A 23,082-nucleotide genomic window follows, 5' to 3' on the forward strand; every position below is an offset into this window, starting at 1 on the left:
TTTGTTTTATTTAATATTCTATGGTTTGATTTGTAGAATGCCGTCATGTTTGTTGTCCTAATCCACCTTGCAAAATAATTTATTCCTTAAAACTAATAATTTATACGGTATATGTATTCATGGAACTGTGTAAATAAATTTCAGTCCATTATTTATTAATCAAACGATTATTATGTATTAAACAGACTTTGTACGCCTAATGCTGTCATTTGTATATAATGGCGTCGGAGGCCGAAGCTTCTTGTGAAAGTGATCCAAACTTCGCGATAATTTGTGCATTTTTGGAGAAATTCGGTGAATTATGTGGAATTGGGACTATAGATTTCATTGAGCTTCAAAATATGCTGGAGAATAATCTTGAAGGTAATATTTCTGCAGTTGTATGATTGTACTTTGCTTCCCATATAAGATGGATGAAAACTGCAATAATGCCGACAAAGTTCCTATCAATATTTTTCAATTTTTTATGTATCCCTATTTCTGCATAAGGCAAGCAAACATTCGTATAGTATTTGACATATTGATAAAATAATTCCTATGAAAATATGAACTGTTTCATTGAAATAAAGCAGCCTACTTGATTACTATTATTTTCTAGTAGTCATATTGAAGTTTATCATTTATTTTTGTGTGTACTGAGTTGTTTTGATTTCTGATGTTTTATTTCAGTTCCTCTGGAATTAATGAACTTACATATCAAACTTCTAAGGAAAACCAAGAAAAATGTAACAGTTGAGAGATGGGAAAGAGCACTTGTAAATATGTGTCATAGTTATTCTTCAAAAGATGCATGGGAGATTGAAAGATTTGGTTACAAGAAAACTAGATTGCAAGTTAAGCTAAGAGCACTCAAGGTAAAAATTTATTAAAGTCCATCCATATAAAATATATATTATGAATATAATGAAGTCTCTGTCAGAATAATTAATTATTCAGTTGCATTTTCACAATTTTTTTTTTAGGAACTACTTGAGATGCAGTTTGATTACAATACAAAATTCAAAAATGAAGTAAATAAAATGAGTGCAGGGTCATTACGTGCCCAGCCTTTGGGTAGAGACAAGTTAGGCAGAGCATATTGGTTTCAGACAGACAACAATTATCAAATTAGGATTTATAAAGAAGATCCTGATGAAGAGACATGGCATTTAATAGCAAAGTAAGTTGATTCAACATATGATTATTGATATGTTTTTTTTTTCTGATTACTAATTGAATATTATTTATAGGGACAGGGAAGGTTTATTATCACTCATTAATGAGTTAGCAGATGGAGATTCTAAACTCAGTTCAGACTCTGCCTTGAATGAAGATAGCAACAGCCTGTCAGAAAAACCTTTCCTTGATACTGGCCAATCTGATAACTCGAATGAAACCAAGTCAAAAGATAATGATAATTCTGATGGCATTAAAAGTGAAGAAAAAGATGTTCCAAATTCTGAACAGAAATCTGACAAAGACGATTGTAAAAATACAGAATTCAGACAAGAAACACTTCATAATGAAGACGTACAAGCTAATAAAGCAGCTGTTATGACAGACAAAGATGAAGAGTTTTGTGATGACGTAGATGAAGAAGAGGAGGAGTATGAAGATGAAGAAGAGGAAGAACCAGGTGAAGCAGATATAAAAGAAGAAGTTAAAAGACCTATTCTAAGGATAAAAGCACTGAGTGAGCTTATGGAGAAGCCCAAGGAATCTAGAAAAGCTAATTTTCTCCCAGATTTTCCTGAATTGACAATCATTAAGAAGCCAAAGTTGGATTCATCTCAAATTACAATCACAAAAGTACCAAAAGGCCCTCCAATGCAGAAGGAGATTAAAGTTTCTCCAGCCATTGAGTCTCCCGTTATGATAATAAAAGGAAGTGGCTCTGGAGCCGACAACAAGAGTTGTAATATCATTGTGAGCCAGGAAATTGAAGAACCTGTAATGTATGTCTCAGGCAGCGGTTCTGGCAATGACTGTCAATCAGGCAATGAAAACAAATCTGCGGAACAAGAAGTAGAAATCAATCCTATAGTTGACGAAGAAATTGAAGAACCTGTAATGTACATTTTTGGAGAAGGTTCTGGAGAACATTGTCTTGCAGGTAAAGAAACTTATGAAGAAATCATTGTGAGTGAAGAAATCGAGGAAGAGGTTATGTACATCTACGGAGAAGGTTCAGGTTGCGATTCACAGACAGGAAATGAAAAGGAACAGACTACAACACCGGAAACTGATAAATCTAAAAATAGTGATGCTTGCACCTTGCAAACTTCTAAATTGAACACCAGTGAAGCCCCACACAAAGTTCCTATAGATAGCGTTAATATAGATACAATAATAGATTCTAAGACTGAGAGTGAAATCCCCGATAAAAGTGAAAAACAAAAGGAGGAGAATGCTTCTCCTGTTAAGATGCAATTTTTCTTTGGTCCCGGTTCTCTAAACATCAAACCAAATCCGTTATTGAACACAAGTGCATCTGAAGACGAAACTGAAAAACCTGATAGCAACAACGGTTCAGTTCTGGAAGAAAACAAAGAGAAAAAAGAGGCAAATGGTGAATATCAAGGTGCAGGTGATAATGTGGAAATCGAAGAAAAAGTAGGGGACATTTCAGGACAAGAAGAAAATAAAGTGCCTTCGTCCAAATGTTCTGAATCTCCGGATACAGAACAGAAAACCGAAAATAATAAAACAGAAGAAACAAATAAAAATGATTCGGTGCATGAGGAAATCGAAGAAGAGAACTCGTCTTTCAAAGAGCAAGTTGAGACTGTTGGTGAAAAAGATGAACCCGAAGAGGATGAAGCTAACGTAAGGGAAGAATTAATAAATGCGAAAATTGTGGAAGAATCTGAAAATGACAAATCAGAAGAAGCTAACTCTGAAACAATTGAGTCATCACAAACGAACGAGTTGAGCTTGAAGCAGGAAAATTCAAAGGAAGATGAACAAACTTCAAAAGAAGCAGAGACACTAAAAGAAGTGGAATCATCTGAAGAAAATGTTCAACAAAAAACTAACAGTACTGAAGGAGATAATACTGAAGGAAGTGAAAAGGAAGAGGACAAAATAACAGAACCAGAAAAAACAGAAGAGAGTCCACAAAAAGACGAGGTGGATGAATCAACTAAAGATAAAAAAGATGTTGAAGAGTGTAAATCAGTAACTGGTGATGTCACTGTTGAAGATAAAGAAGATGAGAGTAAAGAACTCAAAAAAGGCGGCGAAAGTGAAGCAACCGATGATAAAACATTCGGAATTCAAGAAACACAAAAAAACATCGGTGATACAGAAGATGCATCTGACGAAACAGAAGGAGCAGGAGATAAGATTGAACAAACAGAAGTCGATAAAGAGAAGAAGGATGATGAAGACAAGGAAGAAATTAAAGTAACTGAACCAGTTGAAGAAAAAGAAGAGGAGAAATCGAAAACTCAAGGTCCACCTTCGAAAAGAAAAAGGGGGGCTCGCAAAACCGCAGCCTCCAATGACTCGATTATTGAAGAAGACATGCATCCTCGAAAAAAGATACCGGTGGAGAAAAAGAAAACGGGACCGCAAAAAGCCGCCGAAGAAAAGGATGACGATATAGAGGGTAATGATAAGAAAGAAGTGACCGAAACACGTTCAATCAGACAGACGAGAAATACAAGATCCGCTGCTGTTCCAACACCTGTTGTAGCCCCTCGGCCTAAAGGAAGACCTAAAAAAGTTACTGCGAAGGCAACCAAGAGTGACGAAGCTGATTCTCCTGCACCTTTGGAATCCGTGACGATAATCGATACAGATAACAGTAACACGGCTGGAGAAAACCCTGAGAAAGATCCTCTAGCCGTGTCTGAAGAAGAGGCAGACAATGCCCAGCAGGCCACTCCATCCATAACCGGCTTTTCGTTCGACTACAATCCGAGCAGTCCCGCCGTTGAGGAGCCTAAAAGAAGTCTTCGCAAACGGGGTAGGGAGAGCTTGGAAGTGGAAGCGCCAGAGAAGGAAATCAAGAGGCCTAAAACGAAGGGAAAGAGATTGTTGGGTCAGACCCTGAGAAAGAGTGTGGAAGAACGAAGGCAGCAAGTTGGAGAAGCAAGTAGCGACGAGAATGATTTGCCTAAAAAGGGGACGAAGGCGAAGGGTCTCAAGAAGGCACCAGCCAAGAAAAAGATGTCAACGCCGTCTGTGTCGGATAGTGACAACGCTTCTCAGAAGTCTGAGGCTAAGGTGAAGAGGGGAACTAAAACTAGTGAGTATTGTAATTTAAATAAATATAAAGTGTGAAAGTTTTTGGGGGTGATGAAAATTAAAGGGGGTTGTGCATGAATATATATTCTGTGAATGGAATCGAAAAATTCTATGAGGCTGTAACGTTTTCTTTATTGGTAGAACGTGCTCATAAAATACAATTTCAAGAAAAAATAAAAATAATTCAGGTCGATGGCCATCAATAAACTTTTCTCTCTAAAAATAATTTTCTTTTTCTAATTCTGTGGCTCCTCCGTTCATTCTGTCATATCTCAGGTTCACCATTTTACCGAAGATCACCTATTTAAACTATGCGTAGTTTAATAATCACTAATTTCGAATCAAATTATTCAAAGAAGTTGCAACAATGTTATTCTACTTAAGGGGTTTTTTTTCAATGAGTTACACCATCTTAAAATCAAGACCTTCGAAAATACCCTATATTTGTATTTATTGTCATTCTTATATTTAGGATTTTAATATATCTGTTCAACTTATTTAAATTTCATCATTTTTACAGCTCGTTTACTCAAAAATCTGGGGGTGAAAGATGAAGATATGTCTTCAATTGCTGACTCAACAGCTCCTGTTCGACAGTCTAGACGTATTGCCCAAATCAAGATTAAAGAGGAAGCGACAAGAAGACGTGTGGACGATGATGATGGTTCTTCTAAAAAGAAAAAGAAGAAATCAGATGATAAGGTAAAGAAGATGTAGTTAATTTTGAAATAAAGTTTATTATTTGTGTTTGTCTTGATAAGAATTCATACTCTTTTATAAATTACTGATTTATTTAGAAATAAAAGTTGTTTTCTGAAAAAAATATGGAGTTTCTTTGCAAAGGGTGTTAGAAGTGAATGAAAAACAGGTTGAATCTGTTTTTTGTGTTCAATAGAGTTTAGTTTATCTGGAATAGTTCCAATCTTGAATAATCACAACAGTGCTGTATAATAGAATTGCTGATAATAGAATTAAATTTAGAAAACGCCATAGTCAATAGTCGATTAGAAATACATGTACTTCGTATCAATAGAAACGGTTGAAATATATGTGCCGGTGTTGGTAGTGATTTGGTGCTGTGGGGGTTGGCTACACTTATGTCTATTCTATAAAAAAAAAAAAAATGGACTTGTATATTGTAACACATCTGTATATTGTAATAAATTTTGTTTGTAATGCACATAACCTTAAATTTTTTTTGTTGAATCATTAGTAGTGTCCTTCAAAAGTCAAACTGAATCATTCTATCCGTAGGATTTTAAAGTGGGCAAGAGAAAACGAATAGAAGAGGAAGTGAAGCCAGCTCCTACGCCACCGATGGTCGTCGAAAAAAAGAGAAAGAAGAAGAACAAACATCAAAAGATATCGATAGGTTGGAAATCGAGCAGCGAAGATAGTTGTGACTATTCGTGTCAGGATGAAGAGGAAGTGAGTGAGTATGAAGAACATCATGAGGAGGAGCCCCTTCAGTTTAAATCCGATCATGAATTTTCACCCGAGAGTGATTTGGAGTGCGATGAACCTTTGCCACTTAAGAGGGCTAGAACAGTGAGAAAAGGTAAGTTAGTGAGCTATTTAGCATGTTACTGACTCGGTAAGAATAATACCAGAAGATGATTTCAATCCAAATTTTAATGAAAAACTTTCTGCAGAGTATACAGGGTGTTCCTAATATGGAGGTACAAAGGAAAAGAAGAGATTCCTTGCATGATTTTAAGGAAAAAGTTCTATAAACATGTATCCGCAAACGCTTTGTTTCCGAGGTACAGGTTGTTTCTTGTGTTCCTACTTTTTTTGTGATGATTGTACCAGTTTATCGAATCATACTTCACTACAGATTGGGTTAATAGGTACCAAAACTTATAATTAATTTATTCATCACAGCTAACCAAATGGATCTTTGTCATAATTTGAATTTTCCTGAGGATTACTAAAGAATTCTTTGAAATTTTTCCCTCAAAAACGGTAGCAGATACGACAAAACTACAAAAAACCAAAAATTGTAGCACTAGTCCAAAGTTTCTTTTTACATTTTTCTAAACTACAATGGCCCACTAAAAAAAAGTTCTGGAGAAAAGAAGCGGGTTCTGTTCCAGAAAAAAATATCACCCTGTAAATTTGCATTCAAAATTAGCAAATAACATGATGAATACTTTGAATTGCAATATCTATGTCGAATTCAAAGTAAGTATCTTGTGAAGGGAAGGTGCTATGAGAAAAAAATTTGAAAAATAATCAAGCTCTAACACCCTGTATCTTGAAAACAAAGCGTTTGTTTATAGAACTTATTTTTCTAAAAATGATTTAAGTAATTGGTTATTTTCGTTTGTACGCTCTGTATTGCTTGATCTTGTCTAGCTTCTCATCTAATCTATTCAAAATCATACACTTATTCAATGTTTCAACGAATCTGGCATTCTCAATGACACACTAGAAGACGAGGTTAATCTGTATTGTAATATCAATAGGTTTCTGAAATTATCTTTGAATCTTCGAAGTGATGGCCAATAGAAAAAAAAATTAGCTAGGAAATTTCGGACTTTCTAGCAGTAGTCTAGTCGTTTTTCTACCGACGTTTCGCCTCCAACTGCAGTAGGCATCTTCATGGCTTTCTAAGTTGTAGATTGTAAACCGGCACTGGATTACGTCGAACTTATTGTTCTTGCCTAGGTCTGGGTAAGTCTGGGAATTTAAACTCTACCCATTAGGTGGGACGAGGATAGGTAGTTAATCTCCTCCACTTATGAGTGATTTAGTTCAAATGCGACCTATTGGTGGTAACCAGAAGGTAGAGGATATCTTAAGACTGGAAAAGTTCAAATCTATCGAAAGATTCAAACAACATTAGCAGGACAGAAGAGACACCAATCGTCCATAGCGCTTGTTTAACAGCACTCAAATCCAATCAGCCAGAAGTGGAGAGTATGAACCACCTAACCTAACCCCAACTAATGTATAACACAGTATCCAGACAATAACAATAAGCTTAGTGTCCAATTACAATCTACAACCCAGAAAACCTCTGAAGTTTCCTACCACAATTATATGCGAATTGTCAGAATAAAAACCGGAATTTTCTAACTCAATTATAACAATTTTGGGTTTGTAGAAGAATCAGACGATGAGCCAGATGAAGAGTTTCCATGTCAAAAATGCGGTAAATCAGATCACCCAGAATGGATACTTCTTTGCGATAAGTGCGACAATGGATGGCACTGTTCCTGTTTGAGACCAGCACTATTTGTCATTCCCGAAGGAGATTGGTACTGTCCCAGTTGCCAACACGTAAGTAACAAATATTACATACACAGTATTGGCAACGATACATCTTGATCATGAAAATCGAGACTGGAGATCACTTAATTTCATAGCTCATGCTCAACGTGCACTCTTAATCTGGAAAATTTGAAATTCGTTTGGGACCATCTACGGCCCAAACCGAATTTTTTTTTTTTTATACGCATCTCTCGGGAAAAGACTGAGCTTATAACGCCCTTTCAAGCGCCCCGAGATGAATTTAGAAGAAATCGGTTTGTGCGTGTCTTAAACTGCTGTAAGTTGTACTCACAACAAATTTCATTAAAATCGGATAACAATTGTAGAAGTAAAGAATCGATAGACACAAAACCAAGCTGCTCAGGATAGACTTAAATGCATTTAGCAAGTTTTTTTTTAAATCAGAGTAAAGAATAATTTTTCATTTCGAAGCTTTTGTTAAATCCCTAAACAATCTGTTTTACCTGTTCAAAACCCACATTGTTTTTTCATGACAGGAAACTCTGAAAGAGAATCTCAGCCAGAAGCTGATCGAGTATGACAAGCTGATGGTGAAGAAGGAGATGGAAGATCGCCGAAAAGAAAGGTTGGCCTACGTCGGTATAAGTTTGAACAACGTGCTTCCTGCCAAAGACAAGAAAGAGAAGAAATCTCACAAATCTTCAGAATCCGATGAAAGCTCTAGGGGTAACACACCATCCGCTTCTGAGGAAAGCGACAGTGATGAGCCAATTTATCAGCTTCGGCAGAGGCGACAGGCTCACAGCTACAAATTCCAGGATTATGACGATCTCATCAACTCTGCTTTGCAGGTAAGAAAGAGAAATCATTTATGTTGTAATTTCATTCAGAAATCCGAATTCTATGGAGGGAAGTTCCTCAACGCGGCTTGCTGTGAGCCGGCAGAACTCGTCACGTAAGGAAAAAGCGTTATGCCTCCTCCAGGCAGACAATAATGAAGAGGAAGAGTTTTAAATGAAAGCTAATTATTTTTTTCAGGAGGAGCCTCCACCAGAAGTAGAAAAGACCCATACCTTGGGTCGTGGTAAAGACATCGCAACAATAGTGAACGCTGCCAAAGAAGAAGAAGAGAGGAACGGTTTCGAAGATCTGCCACCTGTCGTACCAAGGGATCCCGAAGAAAGCAGGAAGAAGGCGATGAGCTACAGGAAGAAACCGAAGAGATTGAACAACTTGGAGGTCAACAGCGATGATGAGGCTGATGATTCTGATGAGGATTTCAAGGGATCCAGGTAGGTCTTTGCATGACAATTTGTCAGCGGACGTCACTGTAACTTTGAAGTGAGATGTCTAAAATTGGAGATTTTAGAAGTGGTCAGCTTTCTTGGATTTTAATGGTATTGCTGATGCTCTACTTGAACTCCGCATCTTCCGTTTATGTTGCTCATGTCGTTTTTCTGTCAATGTCGTTTTGAGGTTAAATAAAGAATGAAAAATCGGATAAACGACATTTGACAGAAATGAAAATTTCATATTGATGCTGTTGATTGGTCAATTCTTAATATGGCGCCACCTGGAGAAAGAAAAGAAATACCCTATACTATACCCTCAACTTCAAATGGAGACTAAACAAAATCAAATTGTCCAAATATATTTCAAAATTTCATATTTCAATTTCAAATTGGGGATAATCAAATTCAAATTGGGACTAAACGAATCTACACCAAAGTTTGAGAAAAAATGCTCTATATCAAAATGAAAGATCCAGAATATTTTCAAAATAACATTATTGAATGTTTTTTACAGATAGAAAAAGTGAAGTAACGAATTCGCATAGAAATTAATGTTGTCCCAATTAGAATTTGATTATCCCAATTTGATTGTGGCAGCCAATCAAAAACGGGACCACTCTTGTCGCCACTGTGTTTTATTAAGTCACTGTATTGACAGCCATCTGCAAGGCCATCTGTGCCATTATTTTCTGACGTTTTCATTTTTGTTAGCTCTGAAGGTACCGAGGAGGAAGACTACACTGAAGATTCGGATGATAGTTTTGTCGGAAAGAAAAGTTCTCGACCAGTAAGACGCTCCACAAGAGCAAGGACAACAAGATATGACGCTGATTTCAGTAAGTTATCCCATAAATATATTCTATTAACATTGCCAAACTAATAATGATAATAATAATTGTTTAAACCATTGAAAATCCAATTCACACGGTTATCGAATAATTTTTCCAGTCAACGATGATGACAGCGATGATAAATCTTCGAAGAAAAAGAAAAAGAAGAGGTATTTCTCTGATTCTGAATCTTCCATCAGTGACGACTGGAGGGGAAAGAAGAAGAAGTAAGTCTTCTCGTGTTTCAATTGATCGAAAGATTAACGTTGTGTTAATTTTAGGTCGAACAAGAGGTCATTCCACAAGAAATCCAAGAAAAAAAAGGTTTTCGATGATTCAGATTTGGAAAATTACAGGAAGAAGAAACCAAAAATTAAGTACGGTATGGATAGTGAAGATGACACAAAAGGAAGAAGAACAAGAGGAAAGAAGACAAGCTATTTGGATACGTTGGGATCAGATAGTGAAGAAGTGAGTGAAGATTTTTTTTTATTTCAATTATTCATTTATTCCTGTCTTTTAAGCAGCAACGAAATAAAAATTCTAAATAAAATATCATTTTCAAATATTCTAAACTGAATGATATCCACCAAGTTTCAACATTATAGGATGACCTACTGAAACTTGAAATTTTGTAAACAATAACTCATTTTTTTTTCATCAAAATGTTGCTGCCTATATGCATTTGAGATACTTGACTTCAAGAATGAAAAATAACAACGGCTGGTAACAGTCATTCTGTTGAATGCTCTCGTAGGACAAAATTTTCCATAATTTGACCCAACATATTTCTCTGTTGATTCTACCCTCTAATCGCAACATCGAAAGTTTTGCTTCTTCACTTCCTTGCTTAAGTTAAAATGAGCCTCATCACTTGTATAGAGAATAGCGTTTTATTTCTTGTCGCAAGATAAGTTGTATACATACTTGTTATTTAGTCTCTTGGACGATGATCAGTGATTTTTTTCAATAGCTATTTGATACGGTGAAACATAATTCAAATTAGGTTATGTATGTTGAAATGTAATCATAACTTTTAAAACTGTAAATTTTCCTCAGGAAACTCTGAAGAAAAAAATAAAGGACAAGAGTGATGACGAGTATGTAGCAGAGGATGATGACGAAAAAGAAAGTGAAGAAGAAGCTGAGGTCGAGAAGCCTAGTGGTGATGATGACGAAGAAGAAGATGAAATAAACAACAAGAAACGTTGTTCAGAAGATTCTGATTCTGAAAATGAGGCCCTTGTGATTAAAAAAATCAAATTGAAGAAGAAAAGAACAATAATGGATAGTGAAGAAGAAGAGGAAGAAGAGGTTGAAAAGGCTGTGGAATCTCCTGAACCGGTTAATAAGCAAGAAGTCGACGATGAAAAATGCAAAAAACCTGAAGAAGACAAAGAGGTCGAGAAAGAAGTACCAGAAGAACCAAAAATCTCGCCAAAATTACCAGCGGTGCAACCCAATGAGTTACAGAAACCAGCCGTTCTCCCTGGTCTGAATGTAGAAAAGCTGAAAGCTTGCGGTATCACCGTTACAAAAGTCGCTAAAGATATTGCTGGTATGCCACCCAGTGCGGACAACAAAGAAACGCCCGGTAAGCTGATCGAGATCGGCGCTAAACCAGTGATACCAATCTTAAACCAAAGAAGCGGTCGGACTCTTACTCCAGTCAACTTGACAAAAATAGACAAAAGATTGGACGAACTGGATGAAGAAGAAGTGGAGGAAATGATGGAAAACGAAGAATACGCCAACAGGCAACTGGAACTGGCCGCTATTCAGATCAGAGAGGCCAAAAGATTAAAACAGGAACTTGAAAAAAAGAATGCCTCTCAACCGCCACTAGCCATGTTGAAAAAACCGGTTGATATACAAAAGAAACCGAGCAGTGGTAGATTCTTCAACATGAAACCGCCCCAGGAGTCCATGTTGGGCAGTTCTTCCTCCCTCGTTATGGACAACGACGACGACAATGACGAATTATCTGAACCTCCAGGTGTAACCCTACCTATGTTCTCAGAACTCGGATCCATGAAAGTCCACAACCTCTCTAAATCCAACAATTCCAACAGGAGTCCTATGAATCACACACCACCTCCTCCGTCGAGTCCCAGTAGGGCAGTTCCAGTGTCTATGCACAATATGCCTATGGGACCGTCCCATCCTTTATCAGGAAACATTCCGATGATGCCTCCGAATTCTTTTGGATCTCACAGACCACCCGGTATGATGCACCAGATGAGGCCAAATCGTCCCATGGGAATGAGAGGGAGCAATATGCTCCCCATGATGGGTCCCAGGGGACCTATGGATCCTAGAGGGCCTATGGGGCCAATGGATGCCAGAATACCTATGGGACAGATGGATCCCAGAATGTCTATGGGACAAATGGACCACAGGATGCCTATGGGACAAATGGATCCCAGGGGACCAATGCCGCCAATGGAGTCAAGGAAGCCTATGCCACCAATGGAGTCAAGGGGGCCTATGCCACCAATGGAGTCAAGGGGGCCTATGCCACCAATGGAGTCTAGGGGGCCTATGTCATCAATGGAGTCTAGGGGCCCTATGCCCTCAATAGAAACTAGGGGACCTATGTCATCAATGGAGTCTAGAGGGCCTATGCCACCAATGGAGTCTAGGGGGCCTATGTCATCAATGGAGTCTAGGGGCCCTATGCCCCCAATAGAAACTAGGGGACCTATGTCATCAATGGAGTCTAGAGGGCCTATGTCGTCAATGGAATCTAGAGGGCCTATGCCGTCAATGGAGTCTAGAGGGCCTATGCCACCAATGGAGTCTAGGGGGCCTATGCCACCAATGGAGTCTAGGGGGCCTATGCCACCAATGGAGTCTAGGGGGCCCATGCCACCAATGGAGTCTAGAGGGCCTATGCCATCAATGGAATCTAGAGGGCCTATGCCATCCATGGAATCTAGAGGGCCTATGCCATCCATGGAGTCTAGAGGGCCTATGTCATCCATGGAGTCCAGAGGGCCTATGCCGTCAATGGAGTCTAGAGGGCCTATGCCATCCATGGAGTCTAGAGGGCCTATGCCATCAATGGAGCCCAGAGGGCCTATGCCATCAATGGAGTCTAGAGGGCCCATGCCCCCGATGGAGTCGAGGGGGCCCATTCCCCCAATGGACCCCAACCATCAGAGTATTAATGCCTCTTCAATGGGCGTGAGTTTGCCAGGAAACATTCCTAATATCGGGAGAAATATGAATCTTCCTCCGATGAGTTCTAGTTCTTCGATCAGCAGTAGCATACCTATGGGAACTAGTGCGCCTGTTCCCATAAGTTCTATGGCCCCTTCGGGTACGAATCTTTCAATGAGTGCATTGTCTTCTTCAGTTTCTGCCGGTCTGAACATGACGATGGGTTCGAACGCTCATATCGGAGCTAGTGGTGGCAGTTCGAATGCCAATGCCGGTTCTGGTCCCGTGCACGGAGCAAATCCAGCTTCCTCGATTAACGACAGTCCAGATGGCACCCCCAAAAAGCGCAGAGGAAGAGGTAAACCGATTTCAATAGGTTAGGATGTTTTATTTTTATATAAGAGAAACTTATTTATTTTTTAAGAATTTTTTTGGACGAAATACCAGGTTAAATATTATTCTGGGTATTCCGTGTGCACCGAGTATTCCATATGGAAGATTAGTAAATGCCTGGTTATAACCGACAACACTGTACACTTAGTATTCCTCTCGGAACTATGATCACAGTGGAGAATATCTTTATATAACATAATTTTAATATCACCTGCGATAATTATTAGTGATTGCTTTCAAATTAAAAATAAAAACGACTGCGAATATGAAATGAATTTCAAATTCATAGGATATAAGAGTTATATATTTATCATTACATATTTCAGGTTATAAAAGTAGAGTTATATTTTAAGCCGCAAATGATCCATCTATTTTGAGGAATCAGTTAATGAGGAAAAATTAATGTGCGGTGCAACAGAAATGAAAGATTTAACTCTAGTTGAAAAATAATCTTGCATTAAATTCTTCGGTGCACACGATGGTAGTATACTAATCCTAAAGAAATTATACTAACACCATTGAATGACGATAAAATAATAGGGCAATGCTGACAATGATAACGCAACTGACAAATGATTCTTCTCGAATTTTATGATATAAGTTCCAGAATGGAAACATTTGTTTCATAATCCGAATACTGATAGTCTACTTCCTTGCTGAAACTTGCATTGTCTAAATTAGAGTCTTTCATAATCACCTTCTTAGATTGCGCGAATAAATTTGAACGGCGTTGTCCTACTATATAACTCTCATACAATCAATATTTCAATTATGACATAATCAATGTCATTATGACTGCCAAGATGTTATGATGCACTCTGGACCACCTCTTTTCAAAATCAGCTCAGTATCAACAAACCCTCTTGATCTTTCAATTTTTGTATGGTTAAAGTTGAGACGCTTGTAACACAGATTCGAATTTCAGGAAAGGGCAAGAAGACCTTGGCAGCTGAGGCTGCCGCTGCTGCAGCAGCAGCAGCCGGCCTTCCTGCTTCAGAAGCGGCTAAAACTGGCAACAATAAACCTCCACCAGCTGCCAACATAGAGATAGCCAGTCCACCTCAGCCTTTCTCTCAGAGCCAGCCTGCTCCTTCTGTCATCACGAGGATGCTGCAGACTTCCCCTGGCAAGGGAGCGTTTCCGGTTGGTAGGATTCGTCCTAAGCAGTTTGCAATGATGCAGGACAGCGACGACAACGAGAGTCCCAGGCCTGCCGAGACTCAGGAGAAGGATATCTCACCACATCCTGCTCCAGTGCCTCATGGTAATCATCCTCAAGGGCACTATGGTGAGTCAGTTCTTAAGTTTGACACTAGAACAGCCAGTAATACATGGTGTGCCTCTCACAAAAAAAAAAGTGTAACGCTCATTAGGAAAATAATTTGCTAGAACGACTTAACAAATAACACTCTGAAGTTTCTTACCATAGTTGAGAAACGCTCTGTATATATGTGTTTACATGTTTCACTAAAAACTTTTGCATCAAACGATAGTAGACTTCCTCCTTCTGTAACTACATAAAACTAAAGAATCATTTTATTATTACAGGTCCACCACCCGGTCAGTATCCACCAAACTACTATCCGAAGGAGGGGCAACAGCAGCCTCCTCCCCATAGCTATCACCATCAGCGACCAGCCCCGCCCCCAATGCATCCATATCCTCCTCATCATTCTCAGCCACCAATGGAACAACCTCCAATGAATCAACCCCCACTAGGGATGTCTGAAGCACCGCCTTCCATGGGGCAGTACTCTGGACCTCCCCCTCCTTCCAAGTCGCCTTACGAAGGTATGCCTCCACATCGACCACCCTACCCCAACACCAATCCGGGGTATAACTACGATTACAATGTACCACCCCCTGTTATGGGAGATGAGCGCGTGTCGCCTAATTATGACAACCCTTCCACCTATCCTGATCAGTATGATTCCACTTCAACCAATCTGGACACTAGTGTGAAGAATATGGAGGAAGAGCCCAGCGGGGAGTTTGGAGGATTGGTATCTTATTTCTCCAGTCAGCATGAGGACGAGCTGGAGCAATAGGAGACTTTCTTCAATCAGTATGGGGGATGAGCTTGAGCAATAGGTGCGGTATTTCTTTCATGGGCTCATCTGAAGTTATCAGTATTACTTGGCAGGATTTTATCGCGAGAAATATAGTTCTTTTCGCTTTTATTATTCCAAATGGCTTACAAATTCGAATATTCAAAGTTTGAAATTGTTCCTACTTTTTGAGAAAGCAGAATTCCAAATTATTGCCAGGAAGGCGGAGCTTCCTAACTTCGGTTACTGAAGAGGGAGGGTCAAGTGTGCCAAGTAGGCGGAGCTTAAGCTTAACCGACAGTTCCGATGAAGTTTTCCAGTGTTGAAGTTTATTCTTTCAATTTTATATGGAAGACAAGTGAACTCGAAATTTTGTACTATGTAAAAACATTTTTTTATTTAATTATATTTGTACATAATTGTATATATTTAGAATTACCTATAGTTTCTGATAATAACTGTATTGTGTTCTCAGATTATGTGAAACTTGATAGTTTTTAAATGTTGTCCAAACCTTATGGAATATGAATATTTAGATAGAAATCGAAATTGTATAGTGTAAAGTTATTTGTACAATAGAATTTTGTGCAATTCCAAAATTTTGTATTTATTTTAAAATAACTACATATATATACATATGTTTATCCGAAAGAGAAACTTCACAATTTATATTTTTTAGGGAATAAAATTATTTAATGTGTGTCATTAAAGAAGTCTTATTTAACAGTACAAAAGAAATTGTTGTTAATTCTCATGGAACCTTTTTGCGTGCTTGTTTCGTCCAACTTCCGTAAAAAAATCACATAAATGCGAATTTGAAAAAGCGCTCAAAAGCTCCTGACTTCATGTTAGTGCTTTCCTTATTTTTTAGCTCCACTTTCAATTGTAGGTGAAACGAATAAAATGAATGAACAACTTATAATCTGTTTATTAAAATAAAAAGAACAGCAGGTGTATATATTACATTTCTAAAAATGATTTCACATTTTTTGGTCCTTAACAGATAAATTTAATCGATTGGCGGTCAGAACCGTTTTACAAGGAGATAGAAAAATGTTACCCTGTGCATTCACAGTTCAAATGCAGGATTTTTGTGCATAGACATGGAGTAAAATATGTAGAAAGTTCAGTCGTTGATAGATGAGATACAACCTAAGGAAGAGCAACAAGTTAATTAAAGGGCCAACGATATGTACAGTAGGCCTAATCATCAACAACAGCAGGGTCTATTTGGCAATAGCCGTTTTCTAATACTAGTACAGTCACTAAGGCTAGTAGTTAATGTACTTCTACTCGAAAAGAACAGATCAAGCATTCATCTGGAAAAACATAACATCTAAGGTCATCCAACGTGGATTCCACAATATACAAAATTAAAATCTTATAAAAACAAAACTGACTAGATTAGAGCTACATTAGTAACTTTGACAATTGTGAGGTCGTTTGACAGAAAGTCAAACCGATCACGATGAGAACAATATATTTTTGTGCCTTGTGGTACAAAAATATATTGTTGCATCCTTGCGATGAAAAGAGATTCAACAAATACTCGAAACTTGACTCGCCATCGAAGCATTACCCACTAGATTTAGTGTACCTTACTCAGTTCTTTCACAATCTTATCAATCACTGTACAATATAATTATTAAATTATTTCAACAACAACATCATAACAAAATATTACTGCAGTCTAACACATTGACACAAGTCGCTTTTTGGCACTTCCATGATCCTTTCGTAAACATTAATTTATTATTGACTAAGACTTGATATGAACATGTTTGATTACAGTAAAGTATCTTTATCTCAAGAAGTCTCAAATGTTTGATGACGACTTTTTTTATTGCCTCCGAAGGTAAACCAATTACCCATTTTTCTGCCTAAGGAATGGGAACTCTGGGTCCCAGTATTCAACTGTAGCATTGATCCCATGTATGCTGAGTCATGTTTGAAATTTTTGCTTGCTGAAAGAGATAATAATTTCAATACAACACAAGAAACTTTTGATTTGAAATACATTACAAATTTGTAGTGCTTCAAGTAATTCTTCCGTTTTACAGAAATATACACGTCGTGATGTATAATTTTGCAAGATATAATCTCATTCCATCCAATAATTTTATAACAGGGAAATTTAAAATTGATTATATATTATAATTTTCAATTACTTGAATCGCTTTGTTATGGTTGTACAAAGTGGCAAGGTTACCGGTCGATTCTGCACATTTTGAAAAGCAATTTCAGAGATAAAAAAAGGGAACGATATTTGCTAATTATTTCATTAAAATAAATTACCTCTAGGTTTGTGTGGGGGCCTTCTCCTCTTGCATTTGGCAGATAACCTGGCAAGTTGCTTGGCAGTGGAAGTGAATTCCAGACCTTCACTTTTGTCCTGAGCAACTAATCTTCTTTCGTCATTGAAAGCCTTGAGCCACTTTTCTTTATCACTTGAGGATCGACAACAGAACAACAACCATTTATCACGAATAACACTATACAATTTAATGGCGTGTCTTACTGTTACCCCAATGTGAATATCTGCAAAAAAAAATTAAATCAAGTTATGTTGGAGTTTGAAAAAGTTGTTATTTTCTATTTCCATAAATATTTGTCAAAATATTGCGCATCTCTCAGAGGTTCCATAACTTTTTCATTTCAGGAGATATTTCAATGATTTTTCCTCATTTTTGTTCCATTTTACTTAAATTTTTAGAATTAATCCTTAACAAAAAAATGAAAACTAGTCCATTGACAAAAAGTCACCATGCTCCGCTATGAAGATGGAAGGTGTATAAGGCAGGGAACACTGAATGTCTTCATCGGTGTTCCCGGGATGAAACACCACAATGCTCAGAGAGGGGGTGCATATTCAAAATTGGCTGAGGACTCCTCGCCAAAATGATAGTAATAAATAGGTAAAAAAAAATTTTAAATGTGAAATGAGTAAGTACCTTTGCCATCTGGAATATCGATAACTTCAGTCGTGTCTAAATCTATCCTTCCTTTATAGATATAAGTATTTCGTTTAAGAATATCCTGAAAAAAAAAAAACATACATATAATTAGTAAAATCAAATAACATGATACATTTTTTCAAGGAAGCACAGATAAATTGTTGTGAAGTTGGTACAATTATGCTCTATACTAGAATTTGAGCATATCTGTCAACAATAAATTAATTTAGAGACAGTAGCACAGCCAAAATGATTTTGGTTTGAACTAAACGGTTGATGAGGAAAAAATTAAACGAAGAATCAACGAAAAAAATTATTACTAACTAATCTTCAGTGTACGGTAATGAACATTGGAAAAAATAGAAATTGTAAGTATCTTTGGGGGCTGCAGTTCCAAATCTACCCTTGGCTGCGCCAGTGCTTAGAGATTCATTGTGCTGTTCATTTCAAGCGGAGATGACAGTATTTGAAGAGAAATTAGATTAAAGAAAATGCGTTAAAAAAAATTTTTTTTATGGATCAATTACACTTACATTACAATGCATTTGTAAGAATAATATAAATTTTGAGTATCATTGATCAATTCCTAATTTAATAGTAAGTTATCATTTTTTTTTCAACAGAGTAAGGATCCTTACCTTCTTACAATAAATAATTTGATGGTCGAAGAGGAAGAGAGTGATACTGCTGGTCCACATGGCTGATTTAACCCTGATAACATCTCCTTGATAGAGCAGTTGTGAGCTAATCTCTATCAAATCTTCACCCTAAAATATAAGAGAGGAAAAGCTTGTTTAATTTAAGATAGATTCAATTCTTGGTTATTTCCTAGATGTTCTATATTCACTAATTTTTCCAGACAAGAACTTAGTGTGTAAAAACTATTAATTAGGAAAGTTCTGATCTCACTAGAATTCAGTGAAGAGATAAAGCGTTCTATCCTGAAAGTGGTGGCTGGATGAAAACAAAGGTTTTTTGAAGACGTTTTGTAGTTTTATTGTGCCAACGACCATAGAAGTCTTTGACGCAAAAAAATAAAAAATATAGTGGAATTTCGAAAGATCTAGGATCTGCAGTATCTTTTCTGAAATCAACGTACTTTATTGTCCTACTGCAATTCAAAATGATTCACTAAGTGCACTGCTTGGATTTGACAGTCAAATGACAAGAATCCCCATTACCATATTGCCTTAGATAGGTAAGGTTAGTGCTCGAAACTACACTTGTAGCTTCAGACAACGTAGAACCCACCTTTGAAGACCAGTAACCCTAAGAAAGAGAGCGAAAACTCACCTCCCAATCATCCACCCTCTGTTGCCACGTGCACAACTTCTCCAAACTCTCCATCCTCCTCTTCCTCTCGTTGATGAGCACGGCAACGCCCCTCATGGCTTCCAAGGCTTCCTTGATATTGTCATGATCCTCGTGATCGGCCCTCGTGTACTTCAGTAACTCGGCCAACTGTAATGGATATTTACAAATTCTTTGCACCGGCGTCAATAAATAACCGTCTAGGGGAATTTCAATGAGTCCTCTCATCAGCCTACAGGCCTCGAAAAATTTACAATAATTATTGAACTGATACAGTTCCTGGAGCAACACCGTAGCCATCGGATGGCTGTTGCAGTAGTCAGAGTATATCTCGAACCCACTCTTGTACCTTAGGAAACAGTCACCGACACGACTCTTATGTGGCGCATCCCAGTTAACGCACGATTCGAGGTCCTTGAGAAAGGCCGATTGAAACCGCAAGATGTCTTCGAGGTTAATGAAAATCGTGCCGATCTGTTCCTCGGTGAACATGTCCACTCGCTTCCTGCACTCCGCGATGTAGCCTTCGGCGACGTCTTCAAGGGCTTTGACGAAGTCTCTCTCAGTTTGCACCAACTCGCGCACCACACTAGTCCGCACTTGGTCGTTGGACAGCAGGGATATGCTGGTTCTTCGACGGAGATGCGAGGTTACCGATTGGCCAGAGGCCATGGCCGCCAGGCAGTCCTCGACCGTGTCCTCCTGGCTCACCCTCAGACGGACGAACTCGGCGGGAAACCAGCCTGTTTTGCCGTTGGTCGAGCCCCACCACCAGTCCTTGTTGGTCGTCTCCAGGACCTCGATCACGTCGCCCGCCCTGAAGGCGAGCTCTTCCGCCTCGATGGCCACATGGTCGAAGACCGCCTCGGCCAGGACTATCATCTCCTCGTCCATGTTCATCTCCAGCGACTTCTTGCGGTCGTTCAGGGACGCCACTGAGGATTCGGAGTCGGACATCATTTCGTCGTCGGATCCGCCTAGTCTACCGTCGTGCTCGTCCTCGCTGAGGACCTGACCTCCGAGCCGCAAACCTGCAGAAGATAGAATATCATGAAGTGGTTCAGAAATTGGTAACTTATACTCGCTGGGAATATGACTTCTCAGACCAAGCGAAGATAAAATATCATAAAATGATTCACAAATGGCTATGCTGAGGACTTGACCTCCGAGCCGCAGACTTATAGTGGACAAAATATCGCCAAATGGTTCAAAAATTGCTAACTGATCTTCGCTGAGGACTTGACCTACGAGTCTCAGACCTAGAGAAGACAAAATATCATGAAACTATTAAAACATTGCTAATTCTTGCTAAGGATCTCAACTTTAAACTTTCTACCTAGAAAATTCCAAATATCATAAAATGGTTTGAAAACTAATTCGTTCTCGCCGAGTTCTTGACCTACGAGCCTCAGACCTACAGAAGACAAAATATCATAAAATGATTCAAAAATGGATCGAACACCAACAGAATAAATCCAACTGTTAGCAGTTATTCAACCATACCTTCCAAGGGCGGTTAATGCTTAGGATCTTGTTGGTTGCGATGTTCTATCATGTAAAACCTGATTACCAACTCCCATATCACCCACAGGTCCGCCAACACAATAAATGTGTCCTTTTGTGTCCAAATAATAATCTTGAAGAGTTATTATCCATTTTTCTCACCTGCAGTCTTCGTCCTCATCAAAGGCGACAACTTGTTGATGTCCAGGGGCTGACTCAGGGACCTCCTCAGGTGCCCCCTCCTTCTGTTTGCCCCTGGCGGTCTCATCTCAGGTGCGTCCGGCGGCTTCCTCTGCGGGCTCTTCGGTCTGTTCCTGAGCGGAGACATGTTGCGCATGTGCGATCCCTTGGAATCCCAGTGCAGTATCCTGTGTCCACCCAAGTCGGACCTCGACCTCCTCACGCGTTGGTGCTTGTGGGCTCTCTGCTTAAGGTCAGCCTGGAAGAGGGTAATGTGATTAAGAACCGAGTAGAGATGAAACTTGTGATAAAGGTATACTAGTGGAGCCAGCACAATTGATTAAGATATTAAGTTTATGCAATCATCAAGTATTTCTAATGGACTCCCATAAGTACCTCTGTCTTTTGGAATTAGTTCAAAAGCTCAACCACTTAATGTTCTAACCTCTATCGTTTGCAACTAGTTTTTTATGTTATTTTTTTTTACACTGAAACGAATGTCAAAAAGAAATCTTTCAGTATGTATATTCATGAATAGCATTTTAAACAAAAATTATTATTTGAAACCATTATTGCAGCTGAGCCCTGAGAGGGTAGCTACCCCTCTTAAGGGTTGACCGTAAACCCAGGTTTTTGGCGATTACAGGATGTTCCTCTTCAAATGAAAATTTGAAAATACTCGACTGGATTGTATTATGCAGGCCGCCCTATATATCGATTTGTGAACTTATACAGTGATATATGTGTATATTTGTCATAGATCGGCAGATAGTTTTGGCATCCTTGTTGCTACGGGTTAACCTTTGATGATTCAAGAACCACTTGCACTTGTAGAGGTGTTATGATAATTTTTGTGTAGGTAAACCAACGAAATGTCAAGTACAAATAGGGTAGTCAAGCGTTCTGTCAGTTGGCTGTCAAATCCCAGATGGTTAGAAGAAATCATTGAAAGAACACGAAAAAAAACTGTAGTACAAAGCTAATGCAATTCACAAAGGCACAAGACTAAGACATTTTGACGAATTCAAAGAGATGATTTCCATCAACCTCCTGAGAGTGGAGCATACCTACCTAACCTCAAAGTTTCAACAACCAATTGCAGTTGTGGGGGGTTCTGTGATAGTTTTTAGCTAGGTTAACCTACGACATGTCAAGTTCAAATAGGTTGGTCAAGCGTCCTGTCAGGTGGCAGTCAAATAACAGGTGGGTAGGAGAAAATAAACATTAAAAGAATAAGGAATAAAAAACTGACTTTCGTTGTCCAATGCTACTGTAATTTTAAACGCCACAAGACTAAAGAATTTCGACTTATTTCAATCAAAACGTGTATATTCCGAATTCTAAACAATACTGATTTATTATGTAAACAGATATCAACCACCTGAGATTCGAGCATACCTACCTAACCTCACCTTTCACAATAAAATTCTGTCGTGAGGTCGATTGTGAAGGAGTGGAAATAATAAAAGTTCACGTAAAATTCCCATCGTTTTTCCAATCCACGAATTCAATTGTAATTCATTGTGCGACTACTCGCATCTCCTTTTCGAAAAAAATTCGAATAAGCGGACGGACGTGCAGAATACCAAATCAGTTCGACCAACTTTCGATTCCTTCACCTCGTCGACAGGTATGGTAAGGTAGGGCCGGTGCATTCTTAGGAGTTGTCGTCAACTCGAAAACGTAACTTCTCTTGCACAGAGGAGTTATTACTCCTCTGTGCTAAGCTCATTTTTACCACGTTTCGCTTATTTTTATCAATGGCGCAGTTTTTACTTGTCAAATGTCAAAAGGTGATAGCTGGTTACTCAAAATGAAATCTCTTATACGCTCTATTAGTGTGACGTCACACACCGCCATTTTTGGTACTCCTGTCAGTGTTCGGAATCCAAACAAACAAATTGTCATTCAAATAAGTACGTTGTCGTTGAAGGAATTGGCT

General features: G+C 38.5%; 2 protein-coding genes across 6 annotated transcripts in view; one reads left to right on the top strand and one right to left on the bottom strand.

Annotated features, from left to right (window-relative positions):
- The first annotated feature begins 20 nt into the window (after positions 1 to 20).
- LOC123675949 (titin-like) lies at positions 21 to 15,791 on the top strand. Of its 3 annotated transcripts, XM_045611534.1 has the most exons (16): positions 21 to 363; positions 670 to 854; positions 963 to 1,159; positions 1,230 to 4,231; positions 4,751 to 4,932; positions 5,485 to 5,788; positions 7,340 to 7,515; positions 8,004 to 8,318; positions 8,506 to 8,759; positions 9,471 to 9,595; positions 9,708 to 9,816; positions 9,871 to 10,060; positions 10,649 to 12,152; positions 12,207 to 13,127; positions 14,070 to 14,432; positions 14,693 to 15,791. In XM_045611534.1, exons 1-16 carry the CDS (start codon positions 219 to 221, stop codon positions 15,190 to 15,192), a joined length of 8,472 nt encoding a protein of 2,823 aa, XP_045467490.1. In that variant the 5' UTR covers positions 21 to 218; the 3' UTR covers positions 15,193 to 15,791. The 3 variants fall into 3 exon arrangements, with proteins under 3 accessions (XP_045467490.1, XP_045467488.1, XP_045467489.1); XM_045611532.1 differs by having other exon boundaries at positions 10,649 to 13,127; XM_045611533.1 differs by having other exon boundaries at positions 10,649 to 13,109.
- Positions 15,792 to 16,104: 313 nt separating this feature from the next.
- LOC123675950 overlaps positions 16,105 to 23,082 on the bottom strand; it is a 142,574-nt gene continuing 135,596 nt past the window's right edge. For all 3 annotated transcript variants that reach the window (XM_045611535.1, XM_045611536.1, XM_045611537.1), the window contains 6 exons: positions 21,123 to 21,399; positions 19,440 to 20,488; positions 18,785 to 18,913; positions 18,144 to 18,228; positions 17,488 to 17,730; positions 16,105 to 17,156 (listed from right to left, as the gene is read on the bottom strand). In XM_045611535.1, the coding sequence (XP_045467491.1) occupies positions 16,999 to 17,156; positions 17,488 to 17,730; positions 18,144 to 18,228; positions 18,785 to 18,913; positions 19,440 to 20,488; positions 21,123 to 21,399 (1,941 nt within the window). In that variant the 3' untranslated portion in view covers positions 16,105 to 16,998. The remainder of the gene's footprint in view (positions 17,157 to 17,487; positions 17,731 to 18,143; positions 18,229 to 18,784; positions 18,914 to 19,439; positions 20,489 to 21,122; positions 21,400 to 23,082) is intronic.

This window comes from Harmonia axyridis, chromosome 3, assembly GCF_914767665.1.
Source record: "Harmonia axyridis chromosome 3, icHarAxyr1.1, whole genome shotgun sequence".
Taxonomy (NCBI): domain Eukaryota; kingdom Metazoa; phylum Arthropoda; class Insecta; order Coleoptera; family Coccinellidae; genus Harmonia; species Harmonia axyridis.

Bases quoted from the DNA above. Each gene is read 5' to 3' on its own strand.
- LOC123675949 (XM_045611532.1), top strand. From the start codon at position 219: ATGGCGTCGGAGGCCGAAGCTTCTTGTGAAAGTGATCCAAACTTCGCG. The intron at 855-962 runs GTAAAAATTTAT...TTTTTTTTTTAG, and splicing joins TTAAGCTAAGAGCACTCAAG to GAACTACTTGAGATGCAGTT. The intron at 8,760-9,470 runs GTAGGTCTTTGC...CATTTTTGTTAG, and splicing joins GAGGATTTCAAGGGATCCAG to CTCTGAAGGTACCGAGGAGG.